The following is a 23,067-nucleotide window of genomic DNA, read 5'->3' as shown; positions in this document are numbered from 1 at the left end:
CAGCATCCCAATTCTCCATATCCACCTCAACCGTTGATAACTGATTTGTCCAACCTAACAAGAACCTGCCTATGTCTCCACCTTACTTCTTCTACATTCCTTACCCGTCTTCACACTTCCTCCAACTCTTCATCCCTTTGCCGCCGTAGCAGCACTACCTCTTCCTCTGCTATCTTTAGTGCTTATTTCTTTTTTCCCCGCTCTGTGTGTCTCTACCACTTCCCACAATCTATCCTCTATCCTAGCAGGAAAAGGCCAGACCTCCTCCCTCTTCCTCTTTCTCGATCCTTCACCCAGGCTTCTGGCTCCCGGCTTTACTCTCTCTCATTCTTCCACCCTTAATCTGTTTGCTAATTTAGTAGTTGGGGGAGTTAATCCCTTTCTGATCTCCATTCACAACCTCTCTGCAGTCATGACCATTTAAGGAGTTATCCTTCCACTTCCCTTGAGATCCCACTTCATAGGCCTCGCAGCTGATGGAGGCATCACCTGTGTCCGTCTTGCAACCAATGGAGTGGCCGCTGGGGAAAATGGAGGCTCGAACGCAGGATCTATGTACCCCTCTGCAGTCGATAAAGGATAGCACTCACATGGGGCGCTGCAGAAGGAATTCCAGAACCCTCCTTTTTTGGTCTTTCCTTCACGATTTCAACATTATGGCCTTTCTTGCCTTTTTCACACATCTTCAATAGCACTATATTATTTAAAGGCTTCTCTAGTTTTGAGCCCTTGTGCCTTTTAGTCATGAAATTGTGCAAGTTCTCCAATAATGCTGTGTCATAGGTCCCTCGATAGGCCAAGAGTTTAGCATTTTCCCCCTTAGACTCCTGCAGCCACTCCCAATAGTATTTGAAAGTTTTTACCTTATGGCCTGGAAGTACCTGGCAAAAATGATTCATTGGAGTCTCCATAATCCACCCCAATTTATCCAAGACAATTTCACAAAGACAATACCAAGCCGAACCTGTGGCACCAAATGTTTTCACCCAAAGAACCCCCTTTTCAACCCTACTCAGTTTCTTAGTCACAATCACTCACATACTTGTTTATACCAGAATTACCTCACTGACCTACTTGCTTCAATTCTACTTCTCACTCTTACACAAAAGAGAGCATTAACACAAACCCTTGCCAGCTAAATGTTTCCGAGATAACCCTACCACTCGAGCATAGGAGGGGCGCAATACTTTCCACTACAGCACCGCTTCTCTCGCTCCCTCTTCTTTTACTAGTGCAGCCTTCTCTACTGCAAAACCGTTTTTCCTGACTACAGGAAGTTTCCCCTCACTACTTCAGCTAACCAGGAAAATTGAGGCAAGGGCTCAGTCCGCACGGCTAATACAAAAGAATGTCAAGGGCCTACTTCAGAAAGGTATCTACGGTTGGACCTGCCGTTAAATGTCACACCACCTTCAGATGAGGGCTCCAGCCAACCAGACAAGCAAACTAAAGGATATCAGGACAAACCTCAAACTGGGCGTGCAGGATAGGATACACCTTACACCTCTAAAATAACAAACTAGGTAAGAAATATATACAAGGGACTTACAACACAGAACAGTTCAATCACCCTTTCAAAAACATCAATTTTTCTAATCCCTGCAACCTCAACTAACTTCACACACACTCCAGGTCTATCCTTACCAAACCCCTTAAATCAAAGAAACAACCCTTTTTTACCCCTATTTCCCCTCTTGTTTTACACCCCAAACGTGCACTCACATGACCCCGAAGGACTCCGATGTAGTGCTCCGTCAAGTCCTGTACAGCTGGGCCAAGGCACCATACCTCCGGGGAGCATACCGACCTTTAACCAATATGGCGTCCACAAGCCTCTCTTGTTTACTGTGCACAGAAGACTGGTCCCCGCAGTGAGGTGCCGCAGCTGAGTGGTGCAGACAGAAGACCCCCAACATCTCTGAAAGCATGGACTCCTACCTGGCTCACCAAATTTGTGGGGGCAGTCACCGTACTTACCTTAATCCAAGCATGCTCACCACCTGAGGAACGAGTGCACCTTTTGTACGAAAAGCAGGTTTATTGTACAATTATCGAGGGAGCAGTTAGATGGTGCTCTAGAATCAACAATCCACATCAGTTGGCATCTCATATACATTTTTGCAACAGTTAAAACACTCCCAGATACTTTATTACAATCCACTCCCCACATGTGATTGGACAAAAACCTCTTCAAAGAAATTCCATCTTTCTCCAGTTCCTACACTCTAATTGGTAGCCTTTATCCTAACTATCATCTTCAGCTCATGTGTAGAGCACACCTCCTTCTAGGATTTGTCAGTGGTAGGTCATGGCAACATCATCCAGTTAAACATTTGTATGCAAACATAATTCATTACTAGCAATAACTGGGCTAAGCCCTTTTAACCTTAACTTTTGATTGCACATGGTCTGCATAAATATTCCAAGTGATATGAAGAAAGCTGGGTAAATAAGTTCTCTTTGAATTAGTGATACTATCACATTCCTCGGGTCACTGGTTTCATTGGAACATTCTAATCTAAAAACTGCCACTTCATCGCACATAGTACATCTGAAAATACAAATGAAACCCCTGGGTTCCAATTATGTTAGCCTTGGGCATTGACTCACCCATGTTTTACTGCTGGTCAAAACACATAGCGAAACCCTGCTGTCAAGCTCCCCTGCAGTCAGGAGATATCTGACATCTGCGATAGTTATCACACCAAAAACCACATGGCCCTTCCTTTCCTTCAGCTGAGCGGACTGCAAAGGTTGAAGTTACTCATTTATCATCCTCTGGTTTCCGAAATCCTGCAGAATCAGCTTCTCAAAAGTCAAAGTTCACTTGGCAAACAGCCCTGACTACAGTGTATCTATTTGTAAGAAAGCCCACTACATTTAGATTCACTAATTCCCTATGTATTTGTATCGGTGTGCATGCTGGTCTCAATAACTGTCATATTTTCCATCACCTTGGGTTCTCCATGCCCAGACCTCTTCCTTGCATGCACATTAAATACCTTTCCCATCTCTCAGTTTCCAGGTTCTTCTGACCACCCTATGTGTGAATTGGGTTTATGTTTCATTTGGTAGTTTTAACATTTTATCTCTCTGCACGTGTGCAAGCTAATATGTATCGGTTCTAAACAAAAGGTAACACTAAAAAGTAACATACCCCATCCACAATTAACTGCACTGGATACATATGAAATTGCAACATCGCACTCAGCTTCAACACACCCCAAGTCAGCAAAATGGGACGCGCAAAATAAACCCCTGCTTGCTCTATGTGTCCTTTCCTGACGACCTCAACATTGTATATCTCTCTAAACCACTCTGTCTCTGTATCTGGCAAATCAACAACAAATAGGGATGTATGTGGAGGATGCAAAATCTTAATATACAAGCTTGTTTCCAGGTGACCTTTGCTTCCGATTAAATCAATCCAAATTCATGCCTAATCATTGCATTCAGAATGGCTATTGAAAGGCCCAGAGCACGTATTCGCATTGTACCATGGAGGGAGTTATAAAAAGTACAAAGGTGAAAACGCCAATCCATAACTTAAACTGGGTTCGACTTTTGCTACATAAAAACGAATAAGAGGTAAACAAGAAAAAATAAAAAGTTTGCAAAGAATTCTCTTCATCTGCACCACAAACGCTTGCGCTTTAGATCTTAGACCTTCCCTATACTCGGCTAGTTATATAGTGTGAAGCCCAAATAATGCAACGACGGAACCCGATTCAACCTGGTACCTCCCATCGGCCCAATACATTATCTTGGGCTTGCGTTTTACAGTAGGAAGGACTACCTCGTATTTGGACCCATTAATGACTCAGTTGTTTGCTGACGCATATTCAGAGAATAAATGCAATTTTCTCTGAAGGCCTATCAGTGTTAGATCAAAGAATAATAGGTCGTCGAAAAAAGCCAACCAGTTTAGTCTGGAGGCACACAACTTGACTGGAAAAGAAGTGGTGGCGGCCAAGATTGAAAAGTAATACGGACAACATGCACCCTTGCCTCAAACCAATAGAAGTTTTAATGGGTTTGGATAGAGCACCCTATCATGTAAGTCAGACTGGTACTGCACTATCTGAGTGGAGGCCTGCCAAAATCCTTACTATTGGCGCTGGTATCTTCCACTTCAAAAGTTTCAGCCAAGGTTTCTCTCTGTCCACCCTAACGAAAGCATTGCTCCTATATAAGGGCTTTCCTAAATCCCACCTGGAAGTGTGATAAGAGATCAAGCTTTTCCTTCTACCTGTTTAGATCTTGGAGAATGAGGAATGCAAACAATTTACTAGTGGCATCCAAAATTGTCAGTGGTCTATAATTAGAGGGCACAGCCTGATCCCCCTTCTTAAAGATTGGGATAATAAATGATGTCTTCCAAGAAGCAGAGAACGTACAGGTGGATAATATGTCAAGAACCAAAGGAAGCAGAATACCAGCCCACAACTCTGAGTTACCCTTTGTAGAGATTGGGGCAAGCCCATACGGGCCTGCGGCCCTAGATGCTTTAGACTTCTCAAGGGCTTTGTAAACATCATCCAAAGACTCACACACTTTCCTTTCTGGTATAACGTTTTTTCATAAAATGTCACCCACAAATCCTCCACAGTAAGATATGATTCCTGTTTCATAATTGTGGACAAGGCGTCATTAGTAATTTCCCAAAATGTTGTACTATTTACACTGTTTAACACCCCCAAAACGGCTTGACTGTCAGATATATTTACTGTATATCTGTCACAAGCCTAGGCGGAGAGTACAGGGCAGAGGCTATCTCTCACTGTATGCAAGTAGATTAAGGGAGATTCCGGAGACAATGCTAGAATATAACAGATTACAGGTACATACCAAGCTGTTAGTTGAAACAGGTATTCACAGGAACTGCAGGAGCAGGCTGTAAACAAAGAGCCAGAGAAAAGGCAAAGACAAGCAAATACGCTGGGCAACTTGGATTGATCAGAAATAAGGGTGTACTGGAATATGATAAGGGGTCTCCAGGGATTAAGGAAAGCCCTTGGGATAGGTAGCAGCAGATTACTCTTAACAATAGTCATACAGCAACGTCATGATTTAGGCGTGCTGAGGAAACTGCTGTACTCAGTGCAAGGGTAAAACGAAAAGACCATATACTGAGGCAGGTACGACTTCAACGGACTAGGTGAAGGCAACAGAAGTCTTCCCTTATCTGATCTGAATGGAGACCAACCCAGGTTCATACTGTAAAACGGATTCAAGTGGAGACACCACAGTGGACCAAGATGTATACAAGTAGAAAGCAGTGTTGAAAGAAATAACAGGTACAGGACAGGATAGGATATCAGAAGTTGGAACAGGCAGGAAGCAAGGCAAGGAGCCCAGAGAAACAGGGCAGAAGGCTGCGGAGTGTGGCAAGGCTGCCAGGCAGGTAAACCCAGAGGAGAAGGCAGAAGGCAGCGTTGTGCAGCAAAGCTGTCAGACAGGAGCCCAGAGGAACAGGGCGGAAGGTAGCAGAGTGCGGCAGAGCCATCAGGTGGGAGCCCAGAGGAGCATGGCGGAAGGCAACGGAGTGCAGCAGCGCCGTTAGGTGAGCCCACAGGAGCAGGGCAGAAGGTACAGATGGGAGCCCAGAGGAGCAGGGCGTAAGGCAGCGGAGTGCAGCAGAGCCGTCAGGCGGGAGCCCAGAGGAGCAGGGCAGAGGCAGAGACAGAGCCGCCAGGTGGGAGCCTTGAGGAGCAGGGCAGAAGGCAGCGACAGAGCCGCCAGGTGGGAGCCCAGAGGAGCAGGGCAGAAGGCTGCAGCAGACTGGAGACGGAGCTGCAAGCATCAACAGCAACAGAAATCAAAAGTCCAAAAGAGGATTTCCAGGAAAGGTCAAAAACTGGTAACAGGAGCACCAGCACAAACTCCCAGTGAAGGCAGTTGACTGACCAGTGCTTCTGTTCAAAGTGAGCTTATAAAGGCCCTCCCAGCAAGCAGGCCAGCAGTGTGGAGCTGGTTGCAAACTCTGGCAGCTGTGTTGAATTAAGCCCCGCCCTGGCTTCAGTAGCCTGCAGCAGTAGCAGCAGTGGTTTCTAATCAAGGGCTCTCCAGATCTCTGCAGCCTAGCCTGCAGTAGCTTGGAACAGGTTAATGCAATCAGGCCCTCTGCAGTTCTTAGTAGCTTGCTGCAAACAAATGTATTCAGTATGCCTCCTCCAGCCCTCTGCCTTTTGGACAGCATACATGTCCCAGAATGCATCTGCTGGTTTAACCCAAAAGCCGGAATGGAACATGCAATTAGATAAGTCCAAAACTGCAGCGGTAAAACAAGGAAATAAAGGCAGAGACGGATGTAGCGGTGCTGGGTGGCAGGCGAGTAGGATCGTGACAATATCAAAGACGTTTAATATAGTTTCTATATCTTTGGGCAATCATTAGCTTTTGAAGTTTATAAGTTACTTCATCCAAGTCTCGCCCAGATCTCAAAGTTTTGAGCAGTTTTCTCTTATCTCTTTTAGCCTCTACCACCCTCTCATTAAAAGAGTGCAGATGCCTCTTGGCGGCAATAACCAGACCCTTACTGGTTACAATATCCAAGCACATTCCAATCTTTTTATTATAGCTCCGAATAGAAAACAATAGCTCCAATTTATTATATGAGTAGAAAACACATAATCATTCATATTCATGATAAAATTTGACAGAATTTGCCATTTCACTTTACTGTCAGACCACCTCTATCTGCAGAAGCCATAGACAGCAAGGGCAGCGTGCCCTGACGTTGAAGACCAATTATTATAGAAAACCTAATTGTTGCATGATCAATAAATCGTTGGTTAGTAATACACAAAGAGTAACAAAAATAAATCAGACAATTAGTCACATACACATGATGAATTCAGGAGTTCTGAGAGCCCATGTTCCATGATGAGATTGTGCCCTGTGCCCCACTAAAAGAAGGGAGCAACAGGGTGAAATTCCACAGGCCCATATAGTGATCCCATTGCTCCTCTCTGGTCCTTGTGACATTTTGAGTCACACAAACACTCAGAGTTTCACTTGAGGTTAGCACACTAGCCTCCACTCAAGCAATGTTAAAATCACCACCAATAATGATTTTATTGGAATAACTCTTCCCCAACCAACCACTGATTCGAATATCCAATGGCAATTGAATAGTGGCACTAGACTGGGCAGCCGTATTCCAATACAAATTGATCTATAAAAACTGGAGGCTATACTCTCCCAGATCAATACCTGCCACCTGTAGCACTTCGCTTTTTGTAGTGACCTGAAAATATTTTACTTTTAAAGAACAATCAATGGCCACAGCTAAGCCACCTCTCGGCCATCCCGCTGAGCCACGCAGGGTGGCTTTAGAGTAAGTTACAGAGCCCTCTAAATAGAGAGGACTAGAGGTTTCCTGTAACATCAACACATTCATCTTTGGAAAGACAATTCGCAGTGCAGAAATTGATACAGTGTTCATTAAACCACAGGAATTCCAAGACAACAAATGTATCTCATCTACATCAAAGATGAGAAGAGGTCCCCATGGGCATAGTGGTTGGATTTACATTTGCTACTAGCCAAGACCAAACCGTTCAGGGAACTAGTAAATTCTCAGGTACCCAAAATTAGATGCAGACCTACTGTTCAGCTTAGAATCTTGTTTAGTTTGCAGGAGAGGGTTAGTAACAGTCTCTTTCCTTGCAGACCTAGGAAAACGATCCAAAAAAGCAGTCATGCTTTTAAGATTAGATAGGGGAAATTAGATCAAGGCACATTGATCTGAGCAAATCTTTCTGCTTAACACAATCCACCCCACAATATGCGAGTAGAAATGAGCAATCAATGTATTCATGCCATAACTTTGTCAATGTCTCCTGCATGTATAAGTCGTAGGGCTGGGATTCTTTCAAAGATGTTAAGCAATTTAGAGCGATTTAATTACATCATGCCATTTACTGCCACAATATTATCAAAACCAATAATCATTTATTCAGAGTTACTTTTTAAAAGGAAATGATAGAAGTTCTTATTGGCACTATTTGAATAATTGCCAGGGCAGTGCCGTTCCGGGCAAAGCTTATCTACTACATCCCTTTGTTGTTAGTTCTTTGGCCAGATGTACTCCTGATCTGAGGCAAGGATTTGATGTTTAAATCCTGGGCCAACTTCCCTCATTAATAGGCTAGTTTACAGGGGAAGAAATATGAGACATCACTAGTGAAGAGTGTAAGCTGGATTATACCACCTCTTCATCCTGAGCAAGAAGAACATTTTAAACGTTAACACAATCTTGTGGCATAAGAAATTGAGTAATTTTCTTTCGTTTTACTTTGTTCCCTTTTTTAACATAATTTCTTCTCCTACCAGTGGTCAAAACCTTCCTAGACTCATATCTACAAGGTCATTGAAGTTAACAATAATGTTTGTCTACATCCGGAAGGGACCATAGGAACTTCCTAGAAGACGTATTGTTATTGGAATTGGTGCCTTGATGGTTCTTACAGTCTTTTATTGCTCAAACATGGTTTGTCTTCTTTTGTCTAGTCTGACTTACAGATAACCCTCCTATTGGCTCTCACTCTGGGTGTACATTAGTAATGGACAAATCCAACGTGGTATGGTCTACGTCCAGTATATCAATGGATTTATCACTGTGGTTTAAGAGCGATTGAGTTTTACAATTGTCAATTGGCGAGAGAAAAGAAATAAATGGATTTGAAAGATCAGGAGAGCGACTCAGTCTGTTTTGACAGTTTAGCAAAGGTTTCAGACTATTTACCGGATCAGAGTCATGAAGCGAGAGGCCTGGGCTAACAAACAACAAGCCACCTGAATTACTATTCTGTTTCACCAAATAGGGTTGAAAGTCAGAAAATGCTGCAAGTTTCCCCTCCATTGATGTTAATGTAAAATAATTCTCCTGTGTAATGTCTGTGATGTTATCATAAAGACTTAAGATGGATTCCAACACCAAATGTAAAGCCGATACTGAGGCAGGTCCGAGGGAAGACAAGTTTAGCAAGATGTTAGAATCCCTTTGCAGATGAACGTTTATCAATGTAAAATAATCAAAGACAGAGTTCCCATTTAAATCCGGGAGCCCCGAGGTTGCTTGCTCGTGGACCAGCAATGGGAAAATCAGACCATCCACAATCTTAGGGTTTCCTTCCAACTCACCACAAAGCCTTAAAAAAAGAAGTGTCCAGAAAGATAGAATGTTCAGGGCCCTCTTGCGTTCGCTCCCTAACTGGCAACTGAGGAATCACCACTGCATTCAAGGGCGGTTGACCTTCCTCCTGTATCAAGGCAGAAATACTCGTAATTCAAATTGGAAGTGGCACATCTGACAATGCCTCCAGGCACTCGGGAGTGTTTTGGTAATTCAAAGAAGGTTGCAATAGGGCTTAGTCTTGCGAGACACAGGAGTCAAAACAAATAGAAGACATCACCATATCTCGAGCACATCGAGAAATGTTAGGCGGAGAGAACCCAATGTGTGGTGCATTATCAACAGACCATGCTGTGGTCTGGGGCTGAATAATTCCACTCTGTAGATTATATATGGCGGTAGAGTTGCCATTAAAGTAAACTCTATCCCTTGGATAGCAGGCGAGTGGGGAACCCCCCTCCCCCAGAAATTTGACAGTTATGGTAAGCTAAGCACCATCTATGACATTTGTGATGTAATCTTTCATGTCCTGGGTGTCAGTCTTAGCAGTGCACAATGGTGGCGCGAGTTATGGTTGCATAGCTTAACATAACTGGTACATTTCTGGGGGGTTTCGGTTTTACTTGTAACCATAACATCCCTTTAACAAAGTTTTTTCATTGAATTTCATAGGTTTCTATTAGTGCAACTTAACCGTAACGTCCCTTTAACAATGTTTTTTTCAGTGAATTTCATAGGTGCACCAGTGCACCCTTAATTTCCTACAACTTCCTAATATCATACTTACCTCAATATAGCAACATTTTTGTCCAATTTTCAAAGTTTCACCTTAAAACTCTGTCATTCCCCACCTTCTAGCATCATTTTTAACACTTCTATACTCTTTTTGCAACTTATATAGTGGAAGAGTTGCCATTAAAGTAAAGTCTATCCCTTGGAAAGCAGGCGAGTGGAGAAAAAGAAAATATATAAACAAGGGCGTTAGTTCAAACAAATGAACACGTGCTTTCCCAGCAGACAAGACAGCAGGACTGCAGCATCGGCTTCCTGTGGCTCCCTCTGGGACCACCGCAGACCACTTTCTCACCTACTTCCACGCACGCTCTGCGCAAGACCGGATTTTTAAAGGGTATGCCCTCGTCTTCCTCGTTCCTCGATCGTCACGTTGCTCGCCCAAATAATTAAAGGTGCAGATATGTTTCTGATGTATTTGTTATAGTTACCTCCAAGCTAGGCCAATACACCTTCAAAAGTAAATAGTGTGCACCATAGGCGTGGGCAGGGTAGGGACTGAGTGGGTACAGCCCACCCAAAGTCTATAAATGTCCACTCAGAAGCACTGTGCGGGCATTTACAGAGGTTTTTGTCACTGCGCCGTGCCAACTACACTTGCAAGACAATCCTAGAGTAGAGTCCGACAAGCGCAGACCACTTTTCTGCCCACTTCCATTGCATTTCCTACTTCATATGGACCACAAACGGATGGGGGACAAACTTGACCCAAAAATGCCAGAAATCAAACTCTCGCTTTGGCTCAGCTTGCCTCCACAATGCAATAATACATATACTCCATAGAGCACAAGCACATCTCACCAGGGGTGGCAAAACAGGCCAGTTGAGTGGATAGGCAATGTACCACTGGCGGAAGACCATGGCCACACATACCTCAGAGTACAATATGTCTTGACCAGCATCTATAAAATCAATCAGAACACAAAAGGCTCACTCTGAATGGGGAGAGTACATGCTGAAAGACACCCTTGCCAAAGTGAAGGAGTACACAAGGACAGGTGGCCACAAGAGAGGAACAAGCCACGAGGGTGCACCCTTACCTCAAAGTGGTGGATGATCTATATGCCAACGAGAATCTCCTCCTAAGAATTAACGAAATAATCTTGCCCATGGAAGCCCAATCAGTCTCACCTGCCTAGGGCACACATGCTATCTGGGAAAGACACTAATGAAAAAGAGTGTGCAAATACTGGTGGTGGCCCGTAATGGACAGCAGAGTGGTGAACCACATGCAGAGGTTTCAGTAAAAAGAACAAATAACTCACCACCATAAAAGCACAGCTCATGAAAGGCGAGTGGGATACAGAAGTTAGGAATCAAGTGGGAGTTAATTTCACTGTCTCCATGGACCACATGCCACAATAGAAACAGTGCGCAAATGTACTCGTTGACAATGTTAAATGTTAAAGGATATTTATACTGCGCACTATCATCACCGGAGTGGTCCCCTGGCACTCTGGCGGATCTGAAAAAAAAGAAGGGGGTGGGTTGGGGTATGTTAGTAGAAAAACGTTTGGAGAAAGAGCAAGAGAGCTGTGGTGTGTTGTTGGCAGCTTCAGTTCAGTTAACACCATTCGCTGAGCTTTTTGGTGTGGTTTCCGGTCGGTATCCGTCGAGTGCTGTTGAGTAAGGCCATGTGTGGTTTGTTTTGTTGTTGCAGTGAAGTGAAGTGCCTGCGTTTTGCTGTGGTTTTAGAGGTATGTTGTGTTTAGTTAGCGTTTAAGAGGTGTATGCAGAGGGGTGAGGTTTTAGTAGGTTTGGTTAATGGCATTGTTGTCTGACGAGACGCGCAGTAATTTTGTGAGTCTTTCAAGGTTTAGAGCAATGTCCTTCATTAGAGTGATCTTGTTCCGGCATGACACAAGGCCGTCCCTCACGTCTCTGTCCATATGTCATGCTAGTCAGTCTCTGCAATTCGATCTTTGTTGTTACTCAGGCCAACCCTCCAATCCCAGTCTGTCCCTTATGCAAACAGATCCCCATGGATAATGCCAAATTTATGAAGGACCTGACGAACTTGACCATAATTGCATTTTTCTGTGTAGTCTACTAAAGAAAGCAGGAGGCCCCTTCTCAAATGGTAACTGGCAATAGCGGCCAGGTCCTATCTGGCGAAACGCAGATGTTCCTGAAGAACATGACATGCAGCACATAGGGTGGAACTATGCCACCCCAAAGGAAATGGACCGAGGGAAAGGATTCACAGATTTGGAAAAGGGAGAATGCAAGTGGCACTATGCTGGGCAGTCAGATTGTGTAGCGGTTATGTGTGGAGCTGTCACAACCCACAGAACAACTCCTAACTCAGTCATGGCGTGCCCCTGTTGTACCTCATGAAGAAAAAAGCTATTTTGAGACCTTCATGCGTCTTGTGGAACACGCAGTTAAAGAAGCACATGCAAGATTAAAGTAGTATGATCATTTACCACAAATAAAGAGGAAGCACACCTATGATCAGGCCTCAAGATAGGTGCGTACCAGGCCTTTTTACGCATGAAAATCTTGTAAATATGACAGCTTTATTATTTTCGTGTGTACATTTACACATAAGAGCAGAGGGCAATGCAAAGCTCAGGTAGACAGAAACCAGAAGAATTCTTTTGATTTTTATCTACATGGATGTAATTGCAAAAGATGGATAAAAGCTTCTGAAACAGAATGTATTTCTCTGAAACCTTTCAAAAAAAACTTCTGATGTGTTGCTGCTCATGGAGCAAATCGGAAGCACTGGGCATATTTATTTTCTTAGCATTTTAGGATTGTAAAATTAGTAAAATAGAAAACTAAGTTGCAATTGAGAATTTATATTTTGTAACAAATTATGCTTTTTCCCCACTGAAAGCAAACCACTATTGCGCAATTGTATTTTTCAGAGTTCCTGTGCTGTGTACATAATCATGCTAAAGCAGATCATTTTTACAGTTATAATTTAATGTACACTCTAATTATAAAAACAGTGTGTAAAATGATGACTATGCACCATCTAGTTTACATCCATTCAACCTTGCAGTCAATGGGGTACATTACTATAAATGGTCAGTGGCAGCAGAGTCTTTGCTCAAGGGTGAGTGATTGTCATTACACCAATCACTGGTGTTTTAGCCTCTCAAATCTTCAAGACTACAATTAAAACATGCAAAACCTGACTCTAGGCACTGTGATTATTATACCTCAGTCGATACTCAGTTAACCGACCTCTGAAGGATGTTAGCCAATAAAATAGCTCAGCTGGTTGAGCACTCGTTGCTGCAATATATGCGCGATCTGTAGGTTGCAGGTTCGAATCCCGGCAAGGCTAACTCAGCCTTTCATCCTTTCAAGGTCAATAAAGGAGGCCCAACTTCGGTTTGGTTATAATTGTGATAAATATGTTCTACGTACAGCACTTTGCCAAAAGCGCTTTATAAATGACCATGAGATTAGATATAGAATTTAGCACAGAGTCCTTGCCTCTCTGCACTGTTGTATCATAACATTGGCATACCATTAGGTAGTAATAGCTCCAGGAAATTAGGACTTTCATTAAACATAAAAAGACAATTCTGCTATCGAACCTCAAAACACACAATACAATTCATGCTTGCTTTACAATGTAAATGGCTAGGTTTCTGTGTTTCCAACATTTAAATATATACAGGAGAGATCAAATGGCAGACCTTAGAGAAATAATGAAAGGTGCATTCTGTCACAATGCAGAAAGGTGCCGCATAGATTTGATTTCCATACAGTATTTGCACATGTCGGCTGGATGTCACATACATTTTACTTTCTCGCAAAGGAGAAAAGTCATTTTTACTCTCTTAAAATCACATTTACTCTCTAAGTTTAAAAATAGGGAGTAAAATGCTCCCGCCTCAAAATCTTATCTGGAGCACTACCTATGATGCCAAAAAAAATCCAATACCTCACTGGAGAAAGGAGGGAGACCGAGTGAATGATAGGTTAATATAGAAAGATAGCTATGCCAAATCAAAAAACAGCATGCCAACATAAGAGAAAAGAGTGAACTAGCATACCGTTCAGCCCATGGTTTGAAAGGATTGCGCTGAATTAGAGACACAAAACACAAGCCCATGAAGAACCGCATTAGCAGACCACAACTGAGACAGAGGGGGAGATACGTCTCAATCAGATTGACAATGAAAGGTGCAGTAAAATAAAAATATGGATGCAACAAAAACATAGCTCCCACTGCATGCTGGGACTTGTAGGCCCATTCTTACAATGTGAAAAGAAAAACTACAAGTTCCAGCATGCAATTGGAAACAAAACTCAGGACTGGCTCGAGGTGTCAGACATGGAACTGGGAAACTTGGCAGCTGTGCGAAAAGTGAATCAGTGGAGGACCTGGACCAAGAGCCATACCTAAACGGAGATACTAGACATGAAAATAAGGGCAAAGGACTGAAGAAGACTCTGAGAAATCGAAGATGGCTGCAGCAGGCTTCTTTTTTGTCCTATGTGCTTTTATAAGAAGATGGATGATAGAGTGAGTAGTGTATCTGTTCTGCAAGAGGTGTCCTGCCAACCGGGAGACACATGGTGGAAGGGTGTATGAATGGGAAAGACTCACAGATGGAAGTGTAATATACAGGATAATATAAATCATTGGTATTCTGTACCACTCCTTCGTTTGTACCTTTAGTCCAAAGGTTCAGGAAACGTGTTTGGACGCTTTTTCTTTCTCTAGAGCCAGTTATAGAATCGGCTCAGGCCGGACATTCAAGCAATAGTCACAGCTAGCTAGGTAGACACACATACAGCGTCCATGGCTCTGCAGCTCGTGTTTTTAATCGGTGGCAGTCTTTCATATGCACAATGAAACAGTTCTAACTCAAAGAGCTCGCAAAGCACCAATTACCTTGGAAATCTGTGATATTATTTAAAGTGAGCAACACAAAGTACCCATTTAAAGATTTGTTTATATCCATGAGGACTACTATCTTGACATGAAAAAAGAAAGCTGCTTTATGTCACGAATCAAATATTTTCTACATCATGAATAATAATGAGCTGGAGGTTTGATGTACAGAATCTCCATATCTATTTGAGTTTTTTACACAACTTTCATGACATGTCTCAAATCACTGAAAGTACAGTGGGGCTAACTAGATTTTTCAGGTTTGCATTATCTTGCATTCTGGAACCTATAGTTTACCATTCAGGATGTGAAAATTAAAGCCACAATTATATTCTTTTGGCTTAGCATGTGGATATAAGGATGCACATGTTGACATGTGGCTTTATTGTGCAATTTATGTTTTTTGTAAGTAAACTCTATAACACATTATTACTTTATGCCGTGAACTCCTAACTATTTATATCGATATCGAGTAAAGCTTAGATGGTATGTGGTCAAATCTGCAAAGTGTATTAAAATCCCTGCTTCACTGTGCAGCCAAGGTTTGTGATCCTGGCCCCACCTACCTCTACACCTCCCATACCCACCCTCCCCCACACCCCCATCCCACTCCCTTTTTGGATGCAGCCAGAGTACCTCTAGTTCCTTTTTCCCACTTCCACCACTGGAAAGACCAGCTAGGAGAGAGTCTTCCTGGGAATGCAGCATGAGAGAGTTGTTAAAATGAAGGCCTGTGCATGCATACTCGGTCACACAAGCACCCTTCCTATACACAAGTATGCAACACAGGCAGAAAATCACTTAATTTGGAAATTGGGTGACTTGGGGTTAGATATGTATTTATATGCACCCCACGCCCATAGGGAGGGGGCAAGTTCGTCAGACTAATGTCAAGTGAGTGGCTAAATGACGCCTGGCATAATATATAGGAAAATAAAGGTATAAAAGGCATCTGCTGTTCTCACAGCTGCTTATTTTATGCAAACATTCCCGCAATCGTCATGATGTGTGTGCCCTAAGGAACTAAAAAAGCCAACTGAAGCCGAAACGTACTTTATAGGAGTTTAGCATTCCGAAAAATACTGTGGCAACGGGTAAAAAGCCCGTTCAACTGCAGTAGGCTGCATTAATCCTTGAAGGTAAACGCAATCTTATAAACTAGAAAATGTATGACACAAGGCTACATTCCCTAAACCATAGCAACGGATTCCTTGCCAGCTTGGCTTCATGCTATAATTTACAAACACACACCTTGGAGGAACTCGTTGATTAGCTGAAGGTTTTCAGGCAGCAAAAAGAATTCCTCCAGAACGGCAGGGCTATCTGTCTTTCCTCCAACCTGGAAAGTCTCCTGCACTCGACCCGCGATCCACCAGTGCCGCTCGTCCATTTTCTGAGCCTTCACTTGCCTCTTTCAGCCCCTGGTCGAGCAAAGAAGTTGTGAAGAGAAATGAGGAAAGAGTCGGGCCCGGCAGCTTAACGGCCAGTACTTAGCACACTAGCATCTGTTGTCAAGGCCAACAGTAAACAAGTCTCCAAAACGGCCGGGCTGTGAGGACCGATCAATATCTGCACCCTCTCATTAGAGAAGGCACGCCGCCTGACAGGGAGGGCGGGAAACGCGGCATAGTGCGGAGCAGACGCGGCGGAAGCTTCATGACGTATTCCCATTGCCGCTTTAGCCCACTTGAAGTGGGACCGCAATGTGCGTGTGAGTTTATGCGTGAGCTGCCCATGTGTGCTTTGGTTACAAGTGTGTTATATGTCACGGCTGCTCTGCAATGCGGGCGGAAAAGCTGATAAACCAATATTAGAGCAGAGGCACGTCGTGTACCACACGTCAGGTTTATGTTATGTTCGGATTGAGTGCATTGCCCCTGCTGAGAGTGTAGGGGATTCAGAGTGGTTTACTAGGCAAAGCGTCGTGGCCCGTGCCTCTTTTAGGCGACCGTTGCAGTTTATGCTATGTTAAAGGTACTTATATAGGCACCAACAGAATTGGTCCCCAGGCGCTCTGGAGGATCTGTGAAGGAGAAGATGGGTGGGATGGGTTAGTAAATTGAAGAGGGAGTAGGATAGTGAGAGGATATGGGGCAGGCTAATGTTCTCAATTCTAAGTGTGGCATATGCTAACATTCAAGTTCCATCTAGTTGTGGCACATGCTAACATTTACAGTTTCATCTCGGTGTGGTATATGCCAACATTTACAATCCTATCTAGATGTGACTCAGGGCAAAGTTAGGAATTCCGTCTAAGTGTGGCACACGCTAACATTCACAGTTTCATCTAAGTATGGCACATATTAACATTCCCAATCCTATCTAGATGCAGCACAGGCTAATGTTCTCAATTCTACGTGTGGCACATGCTTACATTTATGCTGAGGCAATGGCACGTGCGGTCTCGAAGCAGCAGGTAGAAGGTTACACAATTAAACGCTGTTATTTATATACTGATAATGTCAGTACATGTCATGACCAGTGCTATAGAGCAATCTTGGGAATCCTTTCAGTCTGACTGGAAAATAAGAGTGCCATTCAGACAGCTAAACTTGTGAATGGTTGGAGTATTAGTAGGATTATGTGCCGTGCATAGGAGCTGAGCCTCGGCGTTTGGGGGTAGGGGAGGAGCTGGTGCCCGTTTTGAAAGCTGGTGGTGAGTGGGGGTATGGACCCATTGGGCTGTCACCTGCACCTCCTTCCTCTGAGCTAAGGGGGCTGAATAGCGATTACTCCTTTCCATTGGCCCTTTCGAGGCATGTTTTATCCCAGTTCAGAGGATATATAGTTTCACAAAGAGTTGCTAATCATTAGAGGCATGGGTAATCTAAAAGTTGAGCCCAGCAGTTAAACTTTTGGATTCATCATAGGGGCTATATTGATCTCGCCTGGGCAGGCTTTTGTTCCCTGTCACTGTGGGCTTCCCACTGCTGCTACGTTATTGATTCATTGTAAATACTCTGCTACAGTCCCACTTAAGACATTTGACAGGGTATTGGTGTAACATCCCATTCCAGGCCATGCCCCAGGCAGAGTAACAGCTGACTGCTGCCTTCTGCCTGCAACCTCCTCAAAGTGGAGGGGTTGTAGCTGCCCCTGGCCATGCAGGAATAGTACCAAGATTCACACCAAGATCACTGCTGCAGCCCCTCCCTATTCGACAGAAAGCCAACCCACATCTACCCTGGTGAGGAAAAACGTGTGTTACGTGCCCTCACCCTCCCGCCATTCTGAGACATCAGCTGCGAGGAGGCAGATGCCATATACTCAGGAGGGACAGGCAGTGGTGAACTGTGTGGCGCACTGGTTAATGAACAGAAAAGTGTTATGTGCTTTTCAAGGGCATACGATTTTTGTTAGGCTTAACATGTTTCTATAGGGAATTCATCTGCATATCATTAGGTTGGGAGAAGCATGGGCCCTCGTATCCCAAAAAACCTATCATTTGATTACCATGACTCCACCCCTACTTCTGCCCTCATCCCTCACACCAGATCCCAGGGAACATGTTTCCCACTTTCATCAATGTTTATGCTTAAGAACGCTCATGCACATCCTTAGGAGAAGCAGCTGCCATTTCTGAATTAAGATGAGTTTCTGCATTATCAGGCTCTAGATGTGACGAAACAACTAAGTACACAAGTGGATGAAGGTCCTTAATGTGCCGGCATCCCCAATGAGGGCCACACAACAATTAGAGAGGCTAGGGGTGTGACCCTACTCGCGCGACCCTCTGGCTGCTTGGAACCTTGCTACTAACAGACATACAGGCATGTACTGAGAGTTTCCTGACAGAAGAACAAGTTACTTACCAACTGTAAATTTCTTTCGACTGGATGTTCCTCACACGTATTCCTTATCTTTGATAAATCCACTTGCAGTTTGCTGGTCTCGGAATTTATTTTCCCAGTAGAGGGCGCTGTGCATCGACGTCCCTCGAGTCGGTGTCCCTCGAAGGCCTCTGGATTGGCGCTGACGTCACCATAGGTATAAATAGTCTTGCGCAGCGTCCGTTGCTCAGTTCCATTTTGAGGTGCTGTGTTTGTCCAGTATGAGATAGTTAGTAACCTTGAAGGAGCGTAGGCTGCAACTACAAGGGAAGTTTACTGCGGGGAAGGATGGGAGGGGCAATAAGGAATACGTGGGAGGAACTTCCAGTCGAAAGAACGTTACAGTTGGTAAGTAACTTGTTCTTCGAATAGATTGTGTCCTCCCACGTATTCCTTCTCTTTGATAGACTCCCAAAGCAGTAATGTGTACAGGAGGCGGGAGTAAAATATTGTGACTTTATAAGAATGCACAGAGTGCAACACAGCTTTCCCAAATTTAGTCTCCTGGCTAGTGGAGGAATCTACACTGTAGAATTTGGTGAAAGTATGTGCAGACAACCATGTGGCAGCCGCACACATGTCTTTAATAGGAACTCCTCTTTGGAGAGTTGACGAGGCAGCGATACCTCTGGTGGAATGAGCCCTGAGGTGTTGAGGAGGGTATTTTCCTGCCAATTTATAGCACTCTGTGATAGTTAGAATTATCCATCTTGAGATGATCTGTTTCGTGATGGGTAAACCTAGTTTATGTCCTGCATACCCCACAAACAACTGGTCTGCTTGCCTAATCCTTGCAAGTCTGTTGATGTAAAAACTGAAGGAACGCCTTGGATCCAGCCTTTGCAATCTCTCTTCCTCTTTCCCTGGGTGAGGAGGAGGGTCAAAAGAAGATAAGTTTATTTTTTGTGTGATATAGAATTCTGAGACAACCTTTGGGAGGAAATTCGGCTTCACTTGAAGAACTATTTTATCTTTGTGAAAAATAGTATGTGGAGGTTTACAAGATAAAGCTTGTAGCTTACTCACTCTTCTGGCAGAAGTTAAGGCCACTAGGAAAACAGTTTTTAGAGTGAGAAACCTTAATGGACAGGAATGAAGAAGTTCAAACGGAGTGCCTATTAGACATTTTAAGACTAGATTTAAATCCCACAGGGGAACCTGAAAAGGGGAAGGGGGAAGACATTAGTCAACCCTTTCAGAAACTGAATGACTAGAGGCAATTTGAAATATGAAGGTTCCTCAGCCGTGCGTTTAAATATTGATAGAGTGGTGAGGTAACCCTTGATTGTGCCAACTTGAAATCCTGAATTTGCCAAATATAGCAGGAAAGATAACACCAGCTGCAGAATTTGTTCCAACGGCAGCGGTATAAAGATTTAGTTGCTGGCCTTCTGGCCGAAAGCAACACCTCCATTACGTAATCCGGGAGGTCCCAACCTTTGTATCTCAACCTTTCAGAAACCAAGCGTGTAGTTTGAGAGTCCTGATATCCAGATGGAGAACCTAACCATCCACTTGCGAGAGAAGATCCTCTCTTTGTGGAAGAAGAATGGGAGGACAGATGGACATGTCTAGAAGATCCGGGTACCACGTTCTCCTGGCCCAATCCGGGGCAATTAGAATCATGGGTTTCCAGAATCTCCTGAGCCTCCTTATTACGTGAGGAATGACGGGGACTGGAGGAAACGTGTACAGAAGTGGAAACTCCCAGTCCACCACAAACGCCTCTCCTAAAGCTCCTCTCGGGAGAAATTCCCTTGAGCAGTATCGTTCACATTTCCTGTTGACACTCGTTGTGAACAGATCTACCTGAGGGGTTCTACAAAGGGTGAAGGTCTCTTGAAGGACTTCCTGAGCTAGTTCCCACATGTGGGAGACTGTGGCCTGCCTGCTCGAAGCGTCTGCCATCGTGTTCTTCTCTCCTGCTAGGTGAACTGCCGATAGAGAGATTCCTTCTTGAATTGCCCAGAACCAGAGCGGCATTGCCTCTCTGCACAGTGGCAGTGACCCTACGCCTCCTCTTTTGTTGAGGTAATGCAGGGCCATTGTGTTGTCCGTCATTATCAGAACGTTTGTTCCTTGTACTGATGGCAGAAAAGCTTTCAGTGCTGGCCTGATTGCTCTCAGCTCTAATAGGTTGATGTGTAGTCTGGACTCCGATGGAGACCAATGACCGCTGATGGATAAGTCGTTGGTATGGGCTCCCCACCCCGTTAGTGAGGCGTTCGTGACTACTGTTATCTCTGGCCATGGCTGCCAAAACGGTTCTCCTTTCAAGCTGTTCTCTCGACAGGCCCACTGCTGGAGGTCTCATGCAACTCTGTGCGGGATTTGTAGGGAGATCAGACATCCTTCCTGAAAATTGCGACCACTGGGTCCTAAGTGCCGACTTTAGAGATCTCATTCTCAGGCGAGCCTCTGGCACTAGAAAAAATGCAGGATGGCATAAGGCAGAGCAACCTCAAAAAATCAAAGGCTGGTAGACGCTGGGCATTTTGAAATCTGGTCACCATCTGTATAATATCTTGAGCCCTCACCTCTGGTGGCAAGGCTTTTCCCAGTGATGTATCCAGGACTGCTCCAATGAACTTGAGTCTCTGTGATGGTATCATTTGTGACTTCATTAAGTTGAGGGAGAAGCCCAGCTTGTGGAGGAAGTGGCAAACATAATCTAGATGGATCTGAGCTTGTTCCGGGGACACTGCTCTGATCAACCAGTCGTCCAGATAGGAGTAAACATGAATCCCTCCCCTCCTTAGACTTGCTGCCACGACCGCCATTACCTTGGTGAAAATCCTCGGGCGGAGGTCAGCCGAAATGGCAGAACCCGAAATTGATAGTGAGAGCTGCCAATGGCGAACCTCAGGTACTTTCTGTGCTTGAGATGGATTGGCACATGAAAGTAAGCATCCTGAAGGTCCAGAGATACCAACCAATCCCGAAACTTGAGGGGCCTGAAGGATCTGAGAAAGGGTTACATCTTGAACTTGTCCTGTCTGAGGAATTTGTTCAATTCTCGTAAGTCCAAAATGGGTCTCAATCCTCCGTCCTTTTTCGGTATTAAGAAGTTTAGGGAGTACCAACCCTTGTTCCCCTCCGCTACAGGTACCTGTTCTGTGGCACCTTTCTCTAGCAGGTTTAAAATCTCCTGCATAAGGAGTGGGTCTGGAAACTTCAAAGAGTTTCTCCCCTGTGGATGACTCTGAGGGGTGTGTAGGAAAGGCAAGCAGTAACCTTGGGCAATTGTCTACAATGCCCAAGCATCTGATGTAATAGCCTGCAATTCTGTCAGATGTTGAGTTAACCTGCCTCCTACTTTTGTTTTGTGTGGAGAGACCTCAGAGGGGTTTTGGAGCGGCTGACGCAGATGCTGAGGGTATGGCAACACCTGCTGATGCAGACTTGGTACCTTTGACCCGTCTACCACGGGTAAATCATCTTTGGCCCCTCTGAGCTGCCTGCCCTCTGCCTTTTTCGAATGCGGAGTAAAAACAAAAGGGCTTTCCCCTCCAGGACGTACCTGTGGTGCGGTTTGGAGTTTGACGAATTGCAGCCCCAAGGGATTTGGCTGCCGCTTTAGAGGTTTGCAATTTCTCCAAACTGTCATCATCTTTCTTGCCAAATAGAGAAGTGCCCTCAAAGGGCATATTTTGAAGTTTAGCTTGTACATCAGGAGCAAAACCAGATTTCCACAACCACGCAAATCTGCGGATTGTGGTACTGGCCGCCATGGCTCTGCTGATGCTGTCAGCAGAGTTGAGACCTGTTTGGAGGGACTCACAAATCGCATCCTTCCCATACTTGATGATATTCAAGAATGCATCTCATTCCTCCCCTTCTGGGAGACGGTAAGCCGCCGATGAAGCGCACTCTTAAAGGGTGTGGCTGAATCTTGCTAGCATGCAAGTGGCATTAATTGACTTAAGTGCCATGCTGCATGCCGAGAAGACCTTTTTGGCATGGCATCAAATTTCTTGTCGTCCCTATCTTGTGGTATTGTGGGGTATGCCGATTGCCTGCCTGATGAAGTCGCAGCCTGTACTACCAAGCTCTCTGGGTTCGGATGCTTAGTTAAGTACAGAGGATCTGAGGCCGACATTCTGTACTTCGCACAGAGCTTTTTGTTTACTGCAGGGGTAACCTGCGTTCTTTCCCAATTTGCAGTTGTCTTTCTCTGTAATGCTGCATGAAAAGGAACTATAGGGTCTTCTTGAAGTCCCTTATCTAAAATGTCTGTTAAATCATCTTGGTGAAAAGAGGGTGCAGGTGTTGACCACCCCATAAACTCCATAATTCTCGCCATGAGAGATCTATAAGACATCCCTCCATGCTCCCAAGGTTCTGGCCTGCTAAAGTCTGCCTCTGGGGAGGTATCTATGCCACAGGCATCCTGTAAAGACGCCCGAAGATCTTTCAATCTGACTTCCTCTGATATAGCTCATCTG

General features: G+C 44.4%; 1 protein-coding gene across 1 annotated transcript in view; it reads right to left on the bottom strand.

Moving 5' to 3' along the window:
• The window catches only part of LOC138452855 (uncharacterized), a 1,928,742-nt gene extending 1,912,560 nt beyond the window's left edge, over positions 1-16,182 (bottom strand). Inside the window, exon 1 of the mRNA XM_069605205.1 lies at positions 16,044-16,182. Within this exon, the coding sequence (XP_069461306.1) occupies positions 16,044-16,182 (139 nt within the window). The remainder of the gene's footprint in view (positions 1-16,043) is intronic.
• Positions 16,183-23,067: the final 6,885 nt, after the last annotated feature.

The sequence above is a fragment of the Ambystoma mexicanum genome, chromosome 4p, assembly GCF_040938575.1.
Source record: "Ambystoma mexicanum isolate Mex_15411 chromosome 4p, UKY_AmexF1_1, whole genome shotgun sequence".
NCBI classification, from domain to species: Eukaryota; Metazoa; Chordata; class Amphibia; order Caudata; family Ambystomatidae; genus Ambystoma; species Ambystoma mexicanum.
This window is presented reverse-complemented; position numbering and strand designations above follow the sequence as displayed.